This window comes from Pocillopora verrucosa, chromosome 2 (assembly GCF_036669915.1).
Source record: "Pocillopora verrucosa isolate sample1 chromosome 2, ASM3666991v2, whole genome shotgun sequence".
In the NCBI taxonomy this organism is placed as follows: domain Eukaryota; kingdom Metazoa; phylum Cnidaria; class Anthozoa; order Scleractinia; family Pocilloporidae; genus Pocillopora; species Pocillopora verrucosa.
This window is the reverse complement of record NC_089313.1, coordinates 746326-769457: the sequence shown is the minus strand read 5'-3', so window position 1 is coordinate 769457 and position 23132 is coordinate 746326. Positions and strand designations below refer to the sequence as shown.

The 23132-nt window shown below is 38.9% G+C and overlaps 2 protein-coding genes across 3 annotated transcripts; both read left to right on the top strand.

Moving 5' to 3' along the window:
- The first annotated feature begins 324 nt into the window (after nucleotides 1-324).
- LOC131782507 (protein WBSCR14 homolog) lies at nucleotides 325-17541 on the top strand. 2 transcript variants are annotated; one of them, XM_059099243.2, is made up of 22 exons: nucleotides 423-496; nucleotides 1521-1715; nucleotides 2246-2465; nucleotides 4614-4723; nucleotides 5541-5623; nucleotides 5850-5936; nucleotides 6201-6251; nucleotides 6433-6494; nucleotides 7202-7314; nucleotides 7811-7927; nucleotides 8336-8422; nucleotides 8794-10850; nucleotides 11238-11328; nucleotides 11462-11535; nucleotides 12094-12147; nucleotides 12497-12553; nucleotides 12777-12864; nucleotides 13374-13473; nucleotides 13893-13941; nucleotides 14475-14549; nucleotides 15097-15226; nucleotides 15728-17541. In XM_059099243.2, the coding sequence occupies exons 2-22, from the start codon at nucleotides 1691-1693 to the stop codon at nucleotides 15910-15912; spliced, it is 3915 nt and encodes a 1304-aa protein (XP_058955226.2). In that variant the 5' UTR covers nucleotides 423-496; nucleotides 1521-1690; the 3' UTR covers nucleotides 15913-17541. The 2 variants fall into 2 exon arrangements, with proteins under 2 accessions (XP_058955224.2, XP_058955226.2); XM_059099241.2 differs by lacking the exons at nucleotides 423-496; nucleotides 1521-1715 and adding an exon at nucleotides 325-361.
- A 2411-nt stretch (nucleotides 17542-19952) lies between these two features.
- Nucleotides 19953-21865, top strand: LOC131782585 (uncharacterized). The gene has a single exon (XM_059099337.2). It carries the CDS (start codon nucleotides 20373-20375, stop codon nucleotides 21351-21353), a length of 981 nt encoding a protein of 326 aa, XP_058955320.2. The 5' UTR covers nucleotides 19953-20372; the 3' UTR covers nucleotides 21354-21865.
- Nucleotides 21866-23132: the final 1267 nt, after the last annotated feature.

Genomic DNA, 23132 nt, shown 5'->3' with positions numbered 1-23132 from the left:
AAGACGAGTACGTCACGAAACATTCTGTGTCACGTACACAATATCCTTTCCTAAAAGTGCGCTTACGTCAAACAGGAAATTTTATACTAATGAAAGAAATTAATCCTGAATTCTAGACTTAATAACGAACAGCCGCGGCTAAAAAAAGCTTATATATGCAGCTGTCAGGATAAATTATGCCGGGTCAGGAGATGAAAAAAAATCCTTAAGAAGCCCGCGTGTTTTCCATAGCTATAATTTGTCACGTTGGTTCCTCGCGGTTCCACTGTCTTTCTTTTGTAGATCAGCCGTCTCTCACGTGTATTAGTTACAGAGTTTCGATTAGAATGCATGAAAAGGATGTCGTTGGTAGAGTGCTCAGGTAAGAATCAATTTTATTAAATTATTGTTTAGTTAGCAGACGGGTGATCTCTCAACAGAGCGTTACATTGTTCAGATCAGCAAAACATTCATGCCGCAGTGATGTCGTTTAGTTTCCCCCTCCTGAACTCGCGAGGTAGGTTCAGTTTGGCGCGTATTTATCCTCTTGATAGGATTTTACTTTCCACCTACAGTCCTAAGTGTTCTTTGATAAATCCTTTTTAATATTTTTGATAAGAAAGTTATAGTTTTTTTTCTTGTTTTAAGAGCCAACACGTTATGTGTTGAAGGGGAGTGAGATTTAAAAGTCCAGTCCCGAGCTCCATCTGGAAAATCAGAAACATATAATACTATTTTATCAACTTTACCTCGCTGAAACCAGTTTTAAAAAAAGTACTTACGAAAACTGTTTCTTCAAACTAACTTAGTGTACACTGATGACAGTCCGGAGTTGTACGTAGAGGATAATTTTTTCTCGCAAAGTAATACTTAAATTATTTGTCAAATGATTATTAGACTCAGTAGGCGAGAATGTCAAAAAGTCAAATAATTGCAGTATATACCTTTTGCATACTCAACGGCCATAAGAGATCTCTTTACGGCCCGTAATACTTATTTTGCTCCGTAAAAAACAAAGTCACTGTTGAAGAAAATAATTCGTCTGACAAGCAATCTTATAGGCTATTCGGTGGCGGTCAGTTTTCTGAGTGTTTTAAGGCACATGGCGATTTTAACACTGATAGTCGGCTTTGAGATTGTTATCGACGACTTCTGGGAAATGATAGCAGTCCTTTTAAGTAAGACCTTTAACTCAAGGCTGGCTTCCTTTTTTCGGTGAATAACATAATTAGAAAACTGTGTCTCATGGTTTTGTCATTATTAAGCAAAAGGAAATGTTCTACTAAAAGTAGGTGTAGGATTTATTTCTTAATTTCAACACTATGTCGAAAAGTTAGAGTCTTTTAGCAAATAGCCGATGAATAATGTTGAGGATGCCTGTGCTAGTTATTTCTCGTCAGCCTTGGATTGCACTGAGTTTTACAATTAACTGTTTTGAAGAAATTCAGACAGTCTCAGGTCGTAGTTGGGAGTGAACAGTTAGGAGAGGCTTAAGAGAGAGGCCTGGGAAGTATTAATAAACGAATACTTTCTGATTTCAGCACATGGGTGATGTGTGTAATATCATGATCGTTATTTGTAACCGTCGCGTCTTTGTTGGCCTCTTTCGCTGTGAGAGGAACTGCATCTCGGTGAATAAGACTCGATAAGGAGTACTGATGGCATTTCATTTCTGGGTTAATTTACTCTGATACCGAGCCTACGTGAGGCAATGTGGTCATCGATATCCTTGAAATGTTCGTGGGTATTAAATATCTTTTTTCTAGATCTTTCCCTGAATAACGTCTAAAGAAATCTATCGGGTTTTCCAACAGTTTAATATCTTGATGTAAAATATGCGCCTGATATAAACCTACCTCGGTGCAATGGAGAAACAAAGCGACATCTTACTTCACATCGCTACAGTTTTACTTTCCTTGCTAAAATATCAGCGATTGAGTTTTTACTTCTCATAACTTCGCTTTGAAAGTTCAACTCCTCTTTCTCCCCTCATTTTTTGTCCTCCTCTGCCCTGCGAACTAGTTCTAGCAATTTTGCTTTCTTGATTTGAAATTGTCATTGGATAAAACATCAAGCGTAAATTTCTCAAAACAAACAAGATTAACTAGCAGAGAATTAGTGCTAAGGATGCTAAGGTTGTGCTAGACACGGTCAATTGCGCTACAGAAAGGACTGGGCTTGAAATGCACCATATTTGGCTGAGGTGGCCACAATGGTGGACAGTCAAAATTTGATTACTTCTTCGAGTTTGTCTTGTGACCAACAGTTTGGGGCGAAAATCTCCGAAATGCGACGGATTACAACTACTTCATGATCATGGATTCTAGATATACCTCTCTTGGCGAACTTGGACAAAGCACTTCGCTTTACACAGCACACAATCGCGACACAAGTCAAGCAAATGATCCTTACAGAAAACGAACTTCAATCACACTCGATGAGAACTTGTCCAGGTTGTTCGAGTGCATGAGGCTGGAATATGGAACGTAAGTGGACTCAGATGCTTTTTTAACCTTTCCAACATTTTCCGAGTTTTCTTATGGCTCTAATCGGGGGGTCGCTGTTGTTGTAAGTCCTCCATTAATTCGCATATTAATAAGGTTTTCAACGATAGTTTCCTATAACAATTGAACGAAGTTCAAAGCGTTTTAATCAGATAGCACAAATTAACGAAGAGATTAATAGAATTAAATACAGTTAAATTTTGTTTCCTTTGCGTTAAAGCAATCGATATTCTCTCTTTCACTGAATAACTGCATGCGTTCGTGACAATTGTGTTTAGATGTATAACCGTGTAATACACATGTTTGGTATTTTTATTATTTCTCACTGTAACGGTTTGAGAATGTATGACTATGAAAATCGTCTTTCGAGTTTTTGTCGATAGAACTTGATAATCTTTTTAATTCCTGAGAAGCTGTTCCATGTTTGTGTCTCATGTTTTCATTCAAGATCACAATATTGATAATTTGGACACTTCAACAATCAAACTGTTAGAAAGGAAATGCTTTGATTTGTTTTTAACAAAGTCAGTTACTTTCTAAACCTCGATCTAAAAATTTGGGTCAAGGCCTATGAAGTTCGTGGGATTTTGGAGAAAGTGGCCCTTAAGTGTATCCCACCTTGTGCTTTCAACTCAAGATTCTCTGAATTTTAACTGTTCACCAATTACCTGTTAGTAAAAAAAGAAATATATATTAAAGTTCACATGGCAACCAGGTGGACAATCAGACATGGTTTGACGCTACTCTGGTTTACAGATTTAATGAATGTAACCGAAGAAGTTTACAGTCTATGAATTGTAACTTCTTCGGTTACATTCATTAAATCTGTAAACCAGAGTAGCATCAAACCATGTCCACCTGTTAGTAGTTAGGATGAACATGTAATATCATTTTACCATGGTAGAATGAAGAGAAATGTGCAGCCTAACTTGATGCAAGGCCTAAACAGGAGAACCAACTTGCTAGCTGACATAGATGTTGAAAATCATGAGGAATCTTAGTATTTTTGTTTAGAATGTTTTTGCTTATTTATTTTCTCTCAACATTGGAACACACAACCTGGTTGTTGCTTCATAATCATTTGGCCATGCGGTTTGCCTAGTCCTCAAAATTAGTAGCTTTCTAGTTGTGTAACCAAAATTAAAACATCTTGCAACTACATGAGCATTAAACTGTCCATCTTCTACAGGCTGATGTGATTGTTTTTGGTGGTTTGTTGTAAGAGATGTCCATAGCTAATTAGATACACTAGGCTGCTACAGATGTAACAAGGATTTTTTTGTTCCATAAGTGTTACTTAAGACTGCCTCTTTCCTTCCTGTTAACCCAATATGCATGTGGCGAAGTTCAGTGTGGTGCTTAAAAGACACTTGTCTATGAACACAGGATAGCCAGGATTAGATTTAGACAACAGCTGTGACTTTCTCACTATTCTAAAGAATGCCAAGGCTTTTATCAATGTTTTAGAAAGATTCTTTTGAGAATTTATACCAATATACAACAGCATGCATAAATTAGTGTCAAATGGTATTACTTATTTAATGTAAAGTAAGGTCGTTTTTGTTTTGTAGCATGGTATTGGAATTTTTCTTTAATCTCTACACATAACTAGAGACGAAGGAAACAGAGGAAAATCAACCTCAATTAATATTTATATTTATATGAAAAAAAGTTGGTCTCTAGTTTTCAAAGCTACTTTCATTTAAATCCTGTAAAAACTAGTGTTTCTGCCTTAAGAAAATGTATGTGAAAAACCTTAATTTTGTGTATTCAACCAAGTTTCCTGAGCTCGCAGATATACATATTGAATATATATTATGAGAAGCTTTTCTCAATGGATATCTCAAGGGTGTCAGTGAGCTTTGAAGTAGACAGAAAAACTACAAAGTAGGAGGCTAATGAAAGTTCAATCTTTACTTTAATATTGATAATTTCAAAGAAAATAGGCAGCCATTTTGCCAAGTTTCCGGCTCTAATTGAAACCACCACTATCTTAATATTTATTCCCCCATCCCCCCTCCCCCCCCTCCCAGTACCCCACAATTTCAGGGGCACTGTAAAAAATTGAAAATGATATTGTCTAGTAATTGGAGCTACATCTGACAGAGTCACATTCTTATTTCTGTTCAGGGGAGGCTTTCTAATCTCACCAAAATGGAAGAACTTCAGAAGCCAGAAGTTACAGTTTGCTGAAAAGACACGATTGAACAATGCAATTTGGAGATGTTGGCATATCCAATGTGAGTATAAAAAGTATGTTTTTCAAAAGATAAATAGAATTGAATGTCTCACAATGTGGTCACTTTGGATGTGGATCTGAATGCTAGTCTTCTTCAGGTGAAAAGGTTGATTGAGTTCACATCACCCTTTTACTGTTGTGCTCAGCTGTGATTGGATGCATCTGTCAACATCCAGGCTTCTGGGATTTCAACTTCACTGTCCCTGTTGATGTTGTTAGGGTAAAGCCTTAGGTGAATTGCCTCTTTCACCCATGTACTTCGTTCCAGAGCAGGCAGTGTTCAGTGTTGTGGGTGTGCTCTGAAATGGTGGAGGTCTGTGTCTAAGCAAGTCACATACCCTTGTTGTGTTCCTTGATTCTCTCCTGCAGAGGTTTGCCAGCTTCACCGATGTACACCTTCCCACACTCACAGGGAAATTCTGTTTAGGCCATCCTGGTTAACCAGGTCAACAGCATCCTTTGGGTTCACTAGTTGTGATCATAGGGTAGTCTCTGACTTGAAAATAGTGCGTTCGCCTTGTTGTTGTAGACAGCAGCAAAGTTGTTTGGAGAGGCCTGTGACATAGGGCAGGACTGCAGTGGATCTGAACTCCATAGGGGGATCAGTGCTGGCTGTCTTGGTTTTTGTTACCCTTTGTTCGAAAGAGGAGGGATAACCATTAGCAACAAGAATGGATGACAGATGTTTCTTCCATCAGAAATAATGGAGGACTTTGTTATGAGACATTTTGCACGCTTCTAAAGGCACTTAGGTTTTTAGTCTTGAAGGATGTCTAAGATAAAGCCAGCGACTGATGATATGTGTTTTCTGTCTACAGATTCCAAGGGGAGGCGACCATTGTTTTGTCAATTTGTCAATCCGCTTTCTGAGGAAAAGGAGCCCTTTAAGAAGAAACCCTTTGTGAGTTTTTTTTTTAACACATTGCTTGATTATGACAAAAACAGCATTATCTGGGATTGAATTGTAGCTCTAAAAAACTATAATGGATGTGGTTTTTTCTCTTCAATGAAGCTGAATGTTTTTTAACTTTCAAAACTAGCGTATCAAAATTTAACAAAAATGTAATTCTGATCAAATGTTCTTTGTATGGTAGCATTAACTGGATGTACTTTGTTTCACTCTAAAGGCTGTTATACTTGAGGGTCGTTATTGGAGGAGAAAGTTGGAGGCTGTAGCTAGGGAGTACAAAAAACTAAGAATATATTACAAAAAGGTTTGTGAATTGTGTTTATTAGCTCTTGATTAACATGTAACTTTTCCCCATGATATCCATGCTTTTCCCAGAAAACAGGAAATGAGGACGCTCAAACTTATCAGATGGAAGTTGTTATCTTGACTCATTTCTAGCAAGTAATTTACCAGGAAATGTTCAGCATCTTCATGGGGAAATTAATTAAACACACATTTTATGTCTCCTCAAATATTCATATTATTATTATTTCTAATGCATAGTCTTCTTTTCCACTTTTCTTTTCAGTGGTCAAATTCTCCTGTAAATACCAGTCCACTTTCTCATTTGAGCCTACGGGTATGTTGAAGAATTTTGCCACTTTTTAGTCATAAGATCTATTGTTGACAGAACCATCAGGAATGTACATTTTGAATGCACAGAACTAATGTGAAACCTTTAAACCTATGTACATAACTTTCTTACTTCTATATTTAAAACCTTAGTTGATTTTAAGATTTCTTTTGTGGCTTAATTTTAGGCACAGCAGATTGATCAAGAGATTGCTCAGAAGCTAGAGGAAAAAGAGAGAAAAAGAAAGAGGTTTGTACAGAGGACATTTCTGCCGTGTTACCTGATATTGGATTTCTAATGCAGAATCACTCTATATTGTGTGACTAAAACACTAAAATTTTTCATCCTTCCACTGACTTTAAAAATACAAAGTTTTATGCACTCAGTTAAAAACCAGCTTTTTTGCTTGCTTAAGTATTATATGAAAAGCTTTATGTATCTCCAATTAGCTCATATAGTTAAAGTGTATTAACACTGGAATAAAGTTCATCATAATTATCTTATCTGGTGGTATGCATGGGTGAGAAATGTTCCAAAAAGAGGCATTTTTTATTATGGAGGTTGAAGATTCAGCCACAAAGTGGAGATCATCACCAGGTTAATGTATTTCTTCACTTCTCATCAGCTGTTTGCCTGATGATGTATTTGGTATTATCAACTGAGTTGATAACGTAAATTGGTCACCGTAATGAGTTTCAAAGCTGACATTTTGAGCATTAGCTCCCCTTTTCACTCTGAGAAAGGGCCAATGCTTGAAACATCAGCTTTTGAACTCTTAATACAGCGGCTAATTTACATTATCAACTCATTTGATAATACTAAATTCCCCTGTTTTACTCTCCCTCCAACACAGCACCACAATTTCTTTAGAAACTTATCCCCTTAATGGATGTGTTGATATAGTTTGCAGAAACATCTTGTTGGTCTTTTTGAGTCCCTTATTTGATCTTTTCTAGGACAATAAGCTCAGACAGTGGAGATGAGAACCTCTTCACTATTCCAGCTGCCCCAGGCAGCAATGCTCAAGTAGATCACATGCTAAATATTATGGACACAGCTTTTAATGATGGTAATACTATTCTGCTGCCTTTTTTAACTGTTCATTTTGATTTTTCTCAAAATATGTATTTATCTTGTGATATTTATACACTTTTAATATGTAATTAAAGGAATGAAATTTAGCTGATCCCTGAGAGGGTGGCAAGGGGAATGTACATGACACCTGATCAAGGTCAATTGATATGTGAAATGTGAATTTTACAGAAAGGCATGTGTGATTCATGAATTGCTATCTGGGTTATGTGTGACCTGTGATTTTTTTCTTTCATTTGGTGAAAACTTCAAGATTTCCCTGAAACCTTACTCCCAATAAGAGAAATTTTTATGCACATAATGCATGAATTTTTCTGAAATTTTTGCATGGAACATGATCAGGACCTTCCCTCCCCCCCCCCCCACCTCCTTTGCTACCCTTCTCTGATACTCATCTCTTTAATAATTTGTAAACCATCTAATTATCCCAAGGAGTTGAATAATTAAGGTTTGTTTTTTTTATTTTTTCATAGACTTAGCTTTGTCTGCTCTGCCCGACACACTTTTCACTTCTCGTCAAACCAACTTTGGAGGAGCTGTAATTCCACAAGAAGCCCTTCAACAACAGCCACTGTCTCACAGAGCAAGAGGTTAAAAACAATCTTTATTCTATATAGCTCAACAATACACAAAACTCGATGCTTTCCAAAGTAAAAGCTAACAGGACATCTCCAATTAGACATGGAATTTTGTAATTTTACCACAAACAGAATATTACAAACATGAAGATGAAATTTTAGCAGTTTATGAATATGTGTGGTATTTGCAATCAGTGAACACTTTTATTCCCAAGATCTCATTAGTAATTCTCCTTACTGTGTGCCATACAGTTCTTGTAATGTTAGTTTGAAGAATTTGGTATTGGACCAACATAATCCTTTTATTGATATTTTTCTTTATTCTCATCACTTGTCTGCTTGATAATGTAAGGAGAAACTCTGTCTTGGTCGCTCATGGGAGTTTTAGGGTTTAATTTAGTTTTATTACTTTCTCTTTAGAAGCATCAGATGTTTTTCAAGTTCCAACTCTAGATAGCTTGCAGCCAAATTTAGACGAATTTATGGAGCATTTTGAAACTCTTACTGGTAAGATCCTTAGCCAAGTTAGGACTACAAATAGTATCCACTTCTTTCTAACTACATGCGCGGCATTTAGAAATGTCAATAACCCGGCATAGAGTGCAATTTTCAGTTTAGGAATTGCAGTGATATTGCTTGCTTTGCCCTCTGATTGGTCTGGAAAAATTAAAAGATTAAAAGTAATACAACATATTCACTTGCGTTTTCCCTAGCTTCATGCTATTCGTTTTTATTTTGAATCCTCATTGGCTCCTTGGGATTTTTCCTTTGTTCTAATTGGCTGATGTGATGTCTTTGATTTTGGTATCGAGACACCCAGTCTAAAATCACTTTAAGTATGATTCAGTGCTAATTTCAGGATGCTTTCATTTTTGTAGGAATGCTTGTGAAACAAGCTGAACATGCAGGAAATCAACCAAGTTACGTACAGCAGGGTGACTACCATCAGCGCCAGGCCGTTGCTCCTGCCCCACCAAACGCCACAGTGTATGTGAACCAAGGTGACCCATATGAGTCAACTGCATCAGGACAAGAGGAGGTTATGGATCATTCAGGGGCTTATGAATCTGTCACACAAGAAATGTTCCCAACCCAAACAGTGGACAATTCTCAGTTGCGTCAACAGGTCATGCAACCAGATGGACAAGTACTCATGGACATTTCAAGTGCCAATCCGACAGTGGAATTCACTTATGACTACGGGAATGTGCTGCAAGGAGGAAGCTTCACTTCACAACTTGACCCAAGCATACATGTGCAGAACAAGCAGCAGGTTGTTACATCACCCAGACTAGCTTCCCCTGTTGAACAGCCTCAGCTGCCACCCTACCCAACATCGCCACCGCAGCATCATCAGACTCCGCTGGAGGAAATTCAGATTCAAGCTCAACAGCTTCAGTCTCGTGGTAATAATGTTTTCTCCCCTACCAACCAGTTTGTTGGTAATGTGGATCCCTTTAACACGGCCAGGCAAATGGATGCCTCGAGCCAACAGAGGAAGGGGCGGTTGCCTAGGAATGTGTCTGATACACAGTTATACACAATGGACTTGTCTCAACTGGGGACATCTCTCCACACAAATTTGTTTCCCTCCATGGAAAGTAATTTACCACCACAGCTGGAAGCCCCCAATTTAGCGGCACATTTGCAGTCCATACAGCCCCGCACAAGGATCCCTTCCTTACCAACAGCCTCTAATGCCAAACGGGTCCGTCTACCGAGAAACATGTCTGACTCTAAACTGAGCAGTTTAGCGAGCATGTCTAGAAGTCCGACATCACCTCCATCGCTACCCACAGTGCATTCGTCGGAGATAGCAAACCAACCGTCACATCCAGCCCCAAATCCAACACATCACTCGGGAAGGAAAAAGAGAGGAGGATTTCCTCGTATCATGTCAGATTCATCTTTGTTGAGTTTAGGTCAACAGCCGCACCAACGCTTACCTCCAGCTCCAGCAGCAGCGCCAAGTACATCGCAGCGCAGACGAAAGATGTCTACTCCAGAGCATCTTGGAAACACTGTGGCAGCACTGTCATCTCAGTCACCAACATTTGCTAGCACTGCAGATACACCGCAGTTAACGGGGAGCCTTACTACAAATGCGAATCTTTTGGAACAGTTGTTATTAGCACCTGTGGCTAATCCAACCCCAGCTGCTTCTGAATCCTACCAAACAAACAGCTCCGTTTTAGGTCAGCTCCTCACTCAGCCATCCCCTTCTAATACTGCAGTGCCCATGCAAACAAGAGATACTGGTAATATGAGTAGTACACAAGACCCTTCTCTGCTGAATCAGCTTTACCAGTTGAAACAAGTGTTACAGAAACAAAGCGTCCCAACAGAGCTTGTTAATGCATTGAGTACCTTAAGTAACGTAGGAACGACGCAAGCGACTCAGCACAAACAAGAACAGCCGCAGGCTGTTCAACATAAAACTGCTCCTATGCAGCCATCACTTCAGATGAAACCCCAAAATCAAAATGCCATCACCCAAGCGTTGCAGTCCTTATTGCGAGCACCGCCCAATGTAGCTATTCAACCCACGACGTCCAGCAAACCAACAACACCAGTTAGTAACTTTACTTCACAATCGCCATTGCAAGCCGCGTTGATCACATCAAACAGCGTACCGGTTCCAACTGTCACCATCAAGCACACGCCCTCAAATAAAGTTCCTGTGCCAGCTGTGAATCAAAATGTGTTGCCGCAGGCGGCAGTTATTATCTCCCCTCAGGGTAATCTGCAAACTGTCCATGATACACCTACTGGACAAATGGGAGGAGTACCCGAGGTATCAACCTCATCCATGCCGCAGGTAGTGAATGTTGGACATCCTACAGCTCAGGGGCAGAGGATTCTTTTACCAGCGAGTGTTAACCTGAGCACATTGTCTTTAGCACAGCTAGGTCTTTCACCCGCAACGCTTCAGTCGGTGAGTAGCAAATTCTTTATTGATGGGATATTATAAAGTAGAAATCGTTGTTGAAGACGAGTGATTAGAAGAAAGACTAGCGTGAACGTCTTGGCAAAGTGTGCCAATTGAATGCAATTAATTGACGCTCGTCTTTGTGGAAGCTACGAAACGGATTGTCAATATTATGTCCCCATTTTTCAACACTCCATTCGCCTTTTAACAGCGTAAGCGGGTTTCTTAAAGTATTTATCATGTATTTTGATCTTAGACCTCAGCGGAATTTGAACTTGTGCCGTTGCTGTATAAGCTTATATTTCACGTTGTCCTTTTCAGTCTAAATATTCTAATGGAAAACTCGCTGAGTGGGCAGAGTTCTAATTTTTTGCGCTGTTATGTGCCACTTAGGTTACTGTTCCTGTACCATCAAGCGCTGTCAATAGTTCCTCTCCTCTACAAACAGTTGCGACTATGAGCGCTGGAGCCAAGAATTCAATGGGTGAGTTACATACTTTTTTTTACGATCAATTTTTTCTTTATCATGATTTGAGGGTGTACCTTTTATAAAACGGTAACAATATCAGGAATTGTGGTTAAATTCAGGGGATAAATTTGAGCTTTCTTTCCCTCAGCTGTTGCAGTGTCAACTACTGGTCTTGTGACTGAATCTCAGGACACAGGAGGAATGAGGCCAACAAAAACGCCTGTAAGTGGAACGAATAATCAATTCAACATACGGCTGGGAACACGCCTCAGAGTAGCTTGTTCCAGGTGTTTACTTAGTAAATTGGGTGACAAGGCGAAAAGGGAAAGAGGTTTGGGACAGGTCTCATGAGCCGCCCCAAGCCCACGCGACCCTGTCCAAGCCTCTCTCCTATTTTCGGTCTGCGCTACTACCGCGCTTCAATTACCATCTGGACGCCTTAAACAGACCAGCCCCAAGTAATTAAATCACTAGGAAAAAATTAAGCTGAATACTTTTGACAAAACAAAACCTGTCCTGTTTTTCTTAGCACATTAGTCAAGTTGCTGGTCCATTTACTTAGGATTCTTTTTGCCAAAGAGAGGTACAGTGAGTCGGATGAAAAGTTTTCCTCAAGAAGACAACACAGAAGCACCAGGTTTCCACCCAAAAAATCATAAATCTGTAAACGAAGGGATAAATTAATGTCTAAAGGTTAAGCAGACAGACAGATACCTTTTGAGTGTAGAAAAATTATCGACATTGTATGTCATTTTTGAAACCAAGTTTCTTTTATTTTAGCCGCCTGCCAAACAGACAAGACCTGTAACTGCAGAACAGCGGGAGCAGTACAAGGTAAGTTAAACTGTTAGAACGTCATGTGAGATTTGTTGTGAGACTTTATACTGTATACTGCACAAGTATTTCTTCTCAATTAGTCATGCATATGTAAAGTCTCGATAAGTGAGCCTACCAACTCCACAGTCATCTGTCGGATTACATTTGCTATTTCACTGATGCTTTGCCATCGTCTCGCAAAAGTGAGCAAATAAGTGAATTCCTTATCTTGACTTTCCCTCCGTGCAAAGTGTGAAGATAAAGGAATTTAGTCCTATCATGAAATTGTATCGGTCTCAGCAATTTATTTAACACTGTGATTTGTTTGATATAAATTGATGTGTAAGGCTTTTTTCTGCTCTGTCAGGAACACAGACGAATTTCGCACATAACAGCGGAACAGAAAAGACGTGGTAATATTAAAGTAAGTGTGAAATGAAAAAGGGTTGGTCGGTTTGTTAGCTGCTGACTTTCTCGCTCAGTCACTCAACCAGGCAATCGTCAGGCACTGAGCTCATTTAGTCTGTCAGCCAGTCAGTCATCCTCCAGTTCTTGGTTTATTCCTTCTACTTTGTAGGTGATTGTACTAAAGTCTATAAAATCTTACAGTGATAATAACGCATAGTTATCGGTTTGCTTCTGTCCAGATGGGCTTCGATCAGTTGATGTCACTTGTTCCGTCACTTGCCAGTCAAAGGAATTCCAAAGTTAGCAAAGCCACAGTTCTGCAGAAAAGTAAGTCTCGTTTACACTTACTTTAGAGCGCCGTTCGATTGGCTCTCATATACCAAAACCAAAGTAATCGCAACAGCCAATCAGAACGAATGAAAATACCTTAAAGAGCCAATGAGAACTCAAAGTAAAAACAAGCAAGCTACCTAAGCGCGGGAAAACGTGGGCGATCAAGTCGTGACTAGTTTTACTTTTGTATCTGATTGGTTAAGAGAGCGGCGCAAGTTTTCTGGACCAATCACAAACCGAAATAAAGCAAAACCAAATTAATCCCAGACATTACCTTGCATATATTACTTCTCAGTTTCTCACAAGATTTGTTGTGGAACTTAATAAATTCTCTCTAAGAAATCGTCACTAACTCAGTTTTACATGTCATTACATCAGGCATGTTGTTATATGGTCGACATTGTCTTGTGGTATCGAGGTTGTTTTATGTTTCTCGTTCGTTTGCCTGTCTGTTTTGTTTGTTTTTGTTTTTTGTTTTCATTTCGTTTTGGTTTTTGTTTCAGCTGTTGAATATACCACCAAGCTGCAGCGGGAGAGACAAACCATGCAGGAGGAAGCTGACCTGCTCAGAAAACAGATCCAGGAGCTAAATGCATCAATAAGGTGAGTGTTTATATCTTTGTGATGAAGTATTAAGCCGGTTTTTTGCAAGCGAAGCAAGCACAAACGCAAGCTTAAAAAAACGGCCCCGACGCAAGCACAAGACAAAAGAAAAGTTCTGATCCTTTTACTTCCGTCGAGGCCGTTTTCACGGTGAAAGAAGAGCTGTTGTCTTTGCATTTGTGCTTGCGCTTGCGCCCATGCTTGCGTTGCTAATGAAAACCAGGATTTTCTGTATAATCACCTCATGCACGGTAAGGTAGCACTGTTATAATGATAAAACTAAAATATCAATGGAAAGCCAACTCAGTTCTGCGTTTAGTTCTAGTTCCAAGGCGATTTAATTTTTTAGAACCCCAGTTTACAAGGGGGAGTTTATTTTTTTGGCATTGAGAATGAGTTTTGGTGTATTTCCTTCGCAGTATGTGTCAACAACAGCTTCCGGCCACAGGAGTACCAGTTGCAAGACAGGTAAATGCTTATGATACATTTAATGAGTTATCGAGTTCGTTTGATGTATCAAGTTAATGTTTACTTGTTTTAAGCTCCTAGTTAGTCTGCGACAGTATCGTGCCTTTTTTTTTTTGTATCGTTGTCCTTAAATAAACTTATTGTCGCTTAATTTAGCCCTAGTTGTATCACTTAATGAGTTTAAATCGTAGCAGATGTCACTACTACACAACTCTCAAGGCGCGTTCTTCTCTAATCTGTATCTACACAAGCAGAACAATAGGAACAAGGTAGTTCCTGGAGGAAATTAATTTTAAAATTATATGGGAAAGATATTCAAACTGCCTCATCCCTACTACTTTTTTGATAATTAGAATCGAGATTACTTTTTGGACGATCCAAAATACCTCATAATGATCAATTTCGGATGGAATTTTCTCAGTGTCTCTTAAAGTGAGAGTTACTTAGCTCGAGTATGTTGAACGTACTGATTCCATTACTCATACCTCATTACTGAGATGCTAACGTTAAATTATTACGTTTTTCTTTGACAGCGTGTTGATCAAATGTGGTCCATGTTTAATCAGTACGTAAAGACACGAACGCAAGACAACTTTAAGTTCTGGATAGTATCCTTTTAAGACGATTGTCCTTCTCTCTTTATTCTTTTCTTTCCCTATTTTTCCGGTTATGTGCACAGAGTACAGGAGCTCAATGATGCGGTGGAGCAGATTAAGTTCCTAGTCACATCGATGAGTAGTGCATGGTAAATCCTGTGGACTCTTCGCATGCCTGAATGTTTAAATATAACTCAGTTACCTCCTTCTTCACACGCGATGCTTGCCTCTATTCTAAAGTTTCAAAAAATTAAACTCAAGTTTTCTATGCCAGAGTTTTAAGACTCTTTCTCGTCTGTGCGGCTTTGCGCGCCTGACCTTTCATTTTAATTTGATGCGGTTCAGACGTTGAATTATGTGTTCTGATTGGCTCTTATTTCGCTGTTAAGAATTTTCAACTACGCGATGCTCTTGCAATACCGTGGGTTGATAAAGAGTCTTGAAAGTTTGTTTCAGAATAAAATATTTTAAATCGCCCGCCGAAAGCTCGAGTTATGTGTATTTACTTGTTTTCGCTAATTTTATAACAAAATATTCACATCTTTAACTCATCGTTCAGTTCAGCGTACTGATGCGTCATCTGTTTGAAGAGTATAATAACACGGTGTCTACAGCCAGTGTGGAAGACTTCTGTAGAACAGTTATTGGGTGGCTTGAACAGCACTGCTCTTTACCCGCACTGAGACCTGGTAAGTATTGTATCGTAACTGTTTCCCTATCTACTACCTCTGAAGCCTACGAGCAGGCCCTCATTATTAGCGGTTCAGCAGGTGCGTTCTTCGCCCGCGGTAAAATCATGAGGCCTTAAGCTATGCAAGACGGCGAGAGGTCTGCAATGGGGTCTGGCACTGACAAAGTGCCAGACTCCTGGCAAACCTCTCCCCCACTCGTCTCAAGGCCTCCGCAGGCGAAGAAACGTGCGTCGTGTGACGCAAATAACGAGGGCCTGCCCGCGAAGAAAAGTACTGTGTGACTACCCTCGTGTATGATGTGAGAAGTCACACAAAGAAGCCTAAGACGAGTTCATGTGGCAGTTCTTTGGTGTACCACATGGTAAATCGTCCGGTAGCTTGGCTTGGTCAATCAATATGGCTGATATTGACCTCGGTTCCAAAACAGAACCTAGCAAATGACCAACCTTATTGACCTAAAGCTGGGTCAATAACGCACGTATATTTATCCGTTCTCAGCGGCATTGTCCTCGTTACGCGACCTCAGTAAAGCTACGTCGATCTTGTCAGACCCGTCGAAAGTTCCTGAGCAGGCGCTGAGAGCTACAGCCAACAGGGATCCTACAGACCTGTCCGCCATGATGGCTCCTCCAGGTGCCAATGGTGGGGTTCGAAATGGTGGGGCAGCGGCCGGCTACAGTTGAGAAGGACCTAGACACATTGTCCCTAGTAAATAATGTTCCTTTAGTCTCTGCAAGTGGCATCTCAACATTGTTTGTAAAATTATGGGCGAGGCTTTCCATTGACGCTTCTACGATTCAGAAGGAAACTTCTTTGGTTTAGACACTCACTTCTAACCGGCAGCCACTCAGTTTATTGCACAACATCTCTTTAAAAAGATTGATGCACTGTGTGGAGAAACTTTTTACGCCATTCTGTACATAGTATTCCCTCTAGGGAATCACACTTGGTTGGTCACACTTTGCATCGGTCTACATGACTCTGGAAGCCAGGACTCAACTCGATCCTTTCGAGTAAGGAACAAAAAAAGATTACAAAAATATACCAGGAAACATTTTAAAGTGAAACGGACATGGTACAGAAAGAGCACAGGAAAATTTGCGTGTTTGCGAACACGTTTATAGATGCGCTTTTTTGGTATATGAATGATGCTGTATATTTAGTGTGAGAAGTAATGCAGGGGTATAATATTGGTGAGAAATCGGCCAATATGAAAGAGGTTCTTTTTCCAAGCTTGACGTAATTTTGTTGCTAATTGAAACATGAGTGATCAAGAGATAAATGTGAGGATTCCTGTAAGTGAAGTCGTAGTTTGTCTTCAAAGATAAAAAAAAATACATAACCTATAAATAAACGAAATGTTGTGTTCAAAACCTGTTAAAGGTCATTATTTTCAGATCTAACTGTTCCTAATTCCAACACTAGCTAATAATATCCATATCTGTACTAGAGACAAAAGTATAACTTGTACTATAAGCTGTTGTCGTCAAATGACTTTTCCTATAATAAGCGAATACATTCGACTGCATATCTTTGATAAGCTGATACTTCCCAATTCTCTTATCCAAACTGTCGCTTTTGTATGCCATTCTCAACTCTCAGTCCCAGGAGTCTTTCAGTGTTAAGTTTAGGAGGAGGTCTGGAGTCTAGTTTGGCTTGGTTCTTATTCAAGCCTTACTGCTTCTATATTGATCCATAAGTTATCCTGCCATCTCTATGGTATGTACGTCATTTGTTTAGTTTAAAGTGTAACGACTGGATTTGCCTTGTACATTGCATTTTGCTCCTGTGTTAGTGGTGGGCAGTTGCCCAGATACTGATATTGACGTTAGGCGAACAGTTAGATCGCTTGACCAAGGCCGATTAATCCTTAGAGAATTTATAATGTAGGTAAATACTAATAGAATTTTAATAGTTCTCTATGTAGCACTGTAAACGTAAGTTTTTGAGTGATAATTCTTTGTACATAGGGTAACTTGTTTCAATCACGTCGACGTTTGCCGATCATCTGAGCAAAAGGAAGGACTCCATAAATTAACTCATTAAACTTTCGTGAAAGGCTGTATTCAACATGTAAACTGCAGTTCACAATCTCAAATCTGTATTTGTTTTATAGTCTATTACGAGAATACCTCTGTTTGTTCAATTATCCAGGTGTAACTATATTGTCCAATGTTTGGCCTCTGTTTAGCTTTGTCACTAAATTAGCAGTTTTATACTGAGGATATGGTGCAAATTCAATTTGCAGTGAGCTGTAAGGTGGAAAAAGGTTTTTTTGCAAAAATAAACTGCTTTTTTACAACAACCTCTTAAGAATATTTCGTTGTCGCTTTTTTATTTTTAAGTGAAATTTGGCAAACCTGTAATGGCTCATGGTTTCATCAGACTTACTGAGTCTGATGACATAATTTTCTTTGAGAGCGCTTTTTGATTGAGGTTCGTAACATTTAAGTAAGCACAATGGCCGTAGAAAAAATAAAATGCTTTGAGAGCCAGTGAGAACGCTAAGTACAATCAACTAAACACCCTAAGGCGCGGAAAAACGCGGGTGGCCTTGTCGTGATTGATATTAGTTTTATATGTGATTGGTTAAGAAAGTGGCGCAAGTTTTCTGAACCAATCACAGAGCGAAGTAAAGCACTTGGAAAACAACGCAATCTCGGATTTGATAACTTTGACATTCAATTGAAAATTGCTGTATTAATCCTTCCTATCAAAACAACTTGCCATCTAGGCGCTATTTGCTGCCCTTTCTTTGACAAGAAGACTCTGGCAATACCATAAAGATTTAGCTTAGGGCCATCAAGGGAAAATAGACATAGAAACGAGTTTCTAACTCTTGCCTTGTAAAAGGTTTCTGCCTTGCGCCTGCTATAGAGCTTCGCGCTATCAATGAGTTTAAATAAACACTTATTTTTGGTTAGCTAATTGAAAATCGTTTATGTTACCGTGGAGCTGTGGCTTCATCTGGGTCATATCTCGGTAACCCTTTGTTCGCAGGCGGTTCGTAATCAAACCATTGATTACACGGGGCGCGACAGTCTGAAAAATCAATCAACTGGCTTAATTGTACTCCGGCACTGTTGAGAGAAAAGGTTAAATTAAAAAGCTACGCTTATCTAAACTATACCATGCGATCATATTGTAAATTAGTTGTATTTCAAATGTAAATTACTACTTGATTTTCTTTTTTCTTCCCTAAGTGCTAAGTTTTGGCACAAGTATGAAGAGACAGATTTATTTGACGGCTCCTTCTTCATGTTTATCTAAAATCAGTGTTGATGTATTTGCCAATTTCTTTCTCACAATTAACACCTCAACCTAGTCTACCACATCAGGTCATTAAGATGCCAACTTTCCCATAATAGATCAATTAAGAGTAAGCCTCGAAATGTTTTGGTTGTGCCGCATCTAAAACTGTCTGAGTTTAGATCATCAAAAAATTGGCTCAATCATTATTTTTTAATTCATCTTCCATCCCGGTAGGTGACCAGGTTCGCGGGCAAAATTGCTTACTCGACAGATTTCACAGATATTACATCTGCTTACTTAGATTAGAAATCTAATTTCTCCTTACAACTGTCGCCCTTAAATCATACATTAAGGTTATGCGAATAATGGAAATGATCACCAACTTAAGAACTTCTCGATTGTTTAACAAATTCTCCTTGTCAGCACCTTAGGAAATGTATAGAGAACAGTATGGAGAATATGCATACTGATGTTGGGGTGTGAAGGGTTAGGTTAAAAAGACGAAGCTAGTTGTAAAAAAAATTGCAAAATCATCGATGTTGTCAGACTTCATTCAAGAAACCATCATGAAGTGTTTAGGCTTGTTTTCTGCCGGTTAGATCTCATCGGCCAGTTTGATTTTCAATTGGGGAAAAAAAGTTTTGGACGGTTCATTTGCGATGTTTTAAATTCAAGTGGGGGTTGCGTTTATGTTCTCTTTTGTGAAGTGTTGGATCTTTTTCAGTTCGACTGTGTTTTAGCTTCCATTTTGCACTTCATATTCGTTGCAAAAATGTCAAAATCCTGTGTGAATTACCAAAGTGTTCAAACAAAATGCTGTCATTTTTTTTTCCTTTAGTGGACCGCTATTGAACTACAGCAGTTTCCTTCGAAATTAACTTGGGTAATAAATGATGCTTTTATTAAAAAAAATTCTAAAAATGTAACGCCTCCATTTTAAAGAAAGAAGATGCTTGAAAGGGGCTTGAAAAGCGGTATATTTTATGGCTTTAATTAACGACTGGATTACGACTTTCGGCGGAATCTTAAATCGTACATAAGATATTTAACTTATTTTTGCCAAATACTTATTACAGAGCGTCAATTTTGAAGTGTAATGTAAAAAGTCCCTTAGGACATTTTCTACATAAAGTGCATTGATATCATAATTTCACAACTCGCAAAAAACCCGATTCTGTGAAACGAGAAATCGACTCTACTTTTAATTGTGCGAGAAACATTTGTTAGAAGCGATTTAAACCCTGAAAGAAAAGAATGACTCTATCATTTTAAAATTTAATACGGTTTGTCGGTTTTTCTGACAGTGTAATGACAAGTAGAAAGTCAACAAAAATTGCAGCTTTAAATTCAACTTCTGTGGCGCGGCTGTCGGCAGCTGCCAAAAAACTTGTAAACTTGCGTCAGATCAGCTCACGCAGTACGTTTTGAATTACCATTGGATTTATTCTCTGTACACAGAATCGTTAAAACCCGAGGGTCGTTGAGAGAGGTGAAACTTTGACGGCTTTGTTGCTAGTGATTTATAGATATAAAAGAAAACTCGAAGGTTCTTTGTTTTGAATATCAATAACACAGCGACATTGTTTCTCCGCTGTGATCATCACCTGCCGTGATGTGCATAAGGAGAGTAGTCTAATTGTTGTTTGAAAGATTACCTCTATTCATTTACTGATGGAGCAATTTCCGCCTCGTCCAGGTTGGAGAAAACAGAAAAGGCGAAGAAATTAACTCATATCAGGTGACGTTTATTCAAAGGATTCATTCTTGGTGCCAAATTGACGACGTGGTTCGCAAAGAGTATTTATTTTCCGGCTTCTTTTCAATCACTGCAAACAAATCAACAAAAGAACTGTGTTCCGTGCAAAAGAAACGAGAGGGCATCAATATCAAGATGGCTGGACAGGTCATTCATCTCGCCAGTGCTGTTTGTCTATCCATCTTATCTGTTACCACAGTTTCAAGCAACCTACTTCTTCTTATTGCTGTTTGGAAAGATCCGCTTAAATGTTTTAGCTCTCCAACGACGAGTTTCATTGTAGGTATAAGTTTAGCGGACCTTGTCACTGCTCTTACTACGGAACCGTTCTTCGCGGCGTATTACTATGTGGTGTACACTGAGGGAAGGGACGCAGTCAATGGTGTCTTACAAACGCTCTTTACGTCAGGAAGCAACATATCCTCTGTGGCTATCTGTTATTCTTTTTTGATTGTGTTGGCTTTGTCCTGGGCTCAGTACATAGCCATAAAATGTCCGCACAGTTTTAAAAAAGTCGTCACCAGGAGAAACGCCATTATATTCAACATGCTCAGTTTGTTTTACTTGTTGTCTTTCATGAGTCTTCAATTTGTGGGAATCATGGATCAATTCACTTTTTTAAAACTCAGTCTAGCCCTAAACACTTCTTTCCTATCTATTAACTTGATGGTGATTCTGTTTTTATTAAACGCAGCTTTCCGACGCCATTTGAAGAGAAAACGCGCTTTTGAACAGCACGAGGAAAGCTCTTCGCCGCGAAGCAGTCGAAAAACCCGCCGCGAAAATCTACAGCAGCAATTTACAGCAGTGGCGATGTATTTAGCTGCTATTTTGCTCTTATCCGCGCTGCCACATGTCATTACAGCTCAAATATTCCTTTATCTATCAGACGAGCTTTCTCCTCAGGCCAATGAAAACATTCAGATTGCTCTCGAAATCTCCGATCTGTTGTTGTTTGTAAAAGTATGCCTGGACGCGTTTGTCTACGCATGGCGCCTACCAACATATCGTCGAACGATGAGTATGCTTTTTTTTCGGCGGGCAAAGGAAAGGAACGGGTACATCAACGGGAGACACGCCAACCGTTTTACAGAAGTTTCGCTTTCGCCGCAGTAAAGGTGTCCGCAGTTAATGGGTAACCTTGACTAATGTCATTTTGCGAAATGACTCAAACCTTTAATACAGTTACTTAGAGTTGAGCTTTTTCAAAAGATTATTGATTGGAAACTGATCTCATCAATGGTTCGAGAGGATTCAGGAACATTTCTACTGTTGAAAAGCAGGCTGTAGTTCTGTTTTTTTGGGGGACCGCAAGTTAATGTTTTCAGTTGATAATTGTTTTAAAAAATGTATTGAATTTCTGAAGAAGTCATTAGTTGTAACAAGTATTTGTCCGCTTTGTTGTTTAGACAGTTTGACACCTTTACTTCAAATACAATTTATTGCCACTTTTTTACCAAAGTCTGTACATGTGGAATAAAAGCCAGTGGTCAGTAATTAATTAGTGACAGATCTGTTGTACCTAAGAAAGTTTACATTTTACTACAAAAGAGAATGTTTATTATTTATGTCACGCCCGTAGCTTTCCACATCTTTGTAGTGATTAAAAAAAGATTAAAAAAAAAAAGACAAACATCGAATCAGCAGAACCTTGATAACCTACAAAACGCTTTGTGGTTGAGATCGCAAACGACACTAACGAGAAACATATCCTATTCTTCTGCTCCTCCTTTTACAGAAATTTCATTCTTTATTTACGATTTGTTCTGTGGAATCATCGAAGGCCTCATCAAAATTATCCGTCAGTGTGAAAATACGACATGGTAATTTAAATATTTAATCGCTCTTAATTGCTTCATCGTCGCATATGAATTTGGTCAAACAGGTTATTTGCAGAGTGCAAGAGAAAACCTTGGCTCTTTCTTTATGATTTGTTATCCAATGTACTTTAAAAAAACGGCATCAAAAATATTCACTGAGCTTGAGGGAAGTAAATTGTTTTGGATAATTCTAAAGTAAACGTTAAATGACCTTAATTTTCTAATATTCTATTTGCCTTTTTCTCAGAAATGTCGAGATCGGAAAGCGTCTATTTTGAAAAATATTTGCCTCAATATTTTAATCGTCTCGTGCTGGGTGATAAACATTAGCTCGAAATTATATAAACAATAACCTTCATTTGGCGCAAAAATAGGCTCGGATGTTTGTCCGTAAAGCGAACAGTTTTCCCCAGAGCAAAGCTCACGAAAACCGTGGGGTACGGGGAACCGATAATGTTTAAGGACAAATATACGGGCATAATTTAGCCCCAAATGGAGGCTACTGTGTTTAGTATCCATAAAATATTTTAGCGACGCACAGAAAAAAAAATGTATACCGACAGCTTACCGTTTGCTGCGTGAGATGTATACTTTTCAGTGTGCACTCGACTTTATGAACAAACAAACATGTCGTTTCCTCTGTAACAACAGCTAAATGTTTTCTCAGCTTGAACTCAATCTTAGACGAACACTTTGAATTTGCAAACGAAGGTTTGCAAATTTAGAATATCATTCGGGATGTATTACCGAATTTTCGTCGGTTTTAGCCGAGGCATATTCAGGTTACTGTTACAATCTTTCGTTGATATTTCAGGGCCATTTCAGGAAAAAAATTTCTCTCTCCAATAGAATGCTCTCTAGACCGCTTTAACTTCAAATAAACATTTTAAGCGCATTGGACTCAAGGTTTTAAAATTGAGGAACATCATAGGATATTCCTCAGGGGCAAATTTGGTCATGTGACTCGTCTAAAGCGGTCGCACATGATGACCCTCTAGCCTCGACAAATCACATATCGAGCGTGAATGGATTAATTTGGCTTTTGTACTTCTACTCAAGGGCGGGAAGTCCCTTG

What these genes read in the sequence shown, in the direction of transcription:
- LOC131782507 (XM_059099241.2), top strand. Translation starts at nt 331, where the DNA reads ATGAAAAGGATGTCGTTGGTAGAGTGCTCAG. An exon ending in AAAGAGAGAAAAAGAAAGAG is followed by an intron (nt 6,495 to 7,201) that starts GTTTGTACAGAG and finishes GATCTTTTCTAG; the next exon opens with GACAATAAGCTCAGACAGTG. An exon ending in TGGAGCCAAGAATTCAATGG is followed by an intron (nt 11,329 to 11,461) that starts GTGAGTTACATA and finishes TCTTTCCCTCAG; the next exon opens with CTGTTGCAGTGTCAACTACT.
- LOC131782585 (XM_059099337.2), top strand. Translation starts at nt 20,373, where the DNA reads ATGGCTGGACAGGTCATTCATCTCGCCAGTGCTGTTTGTCTATCCATC.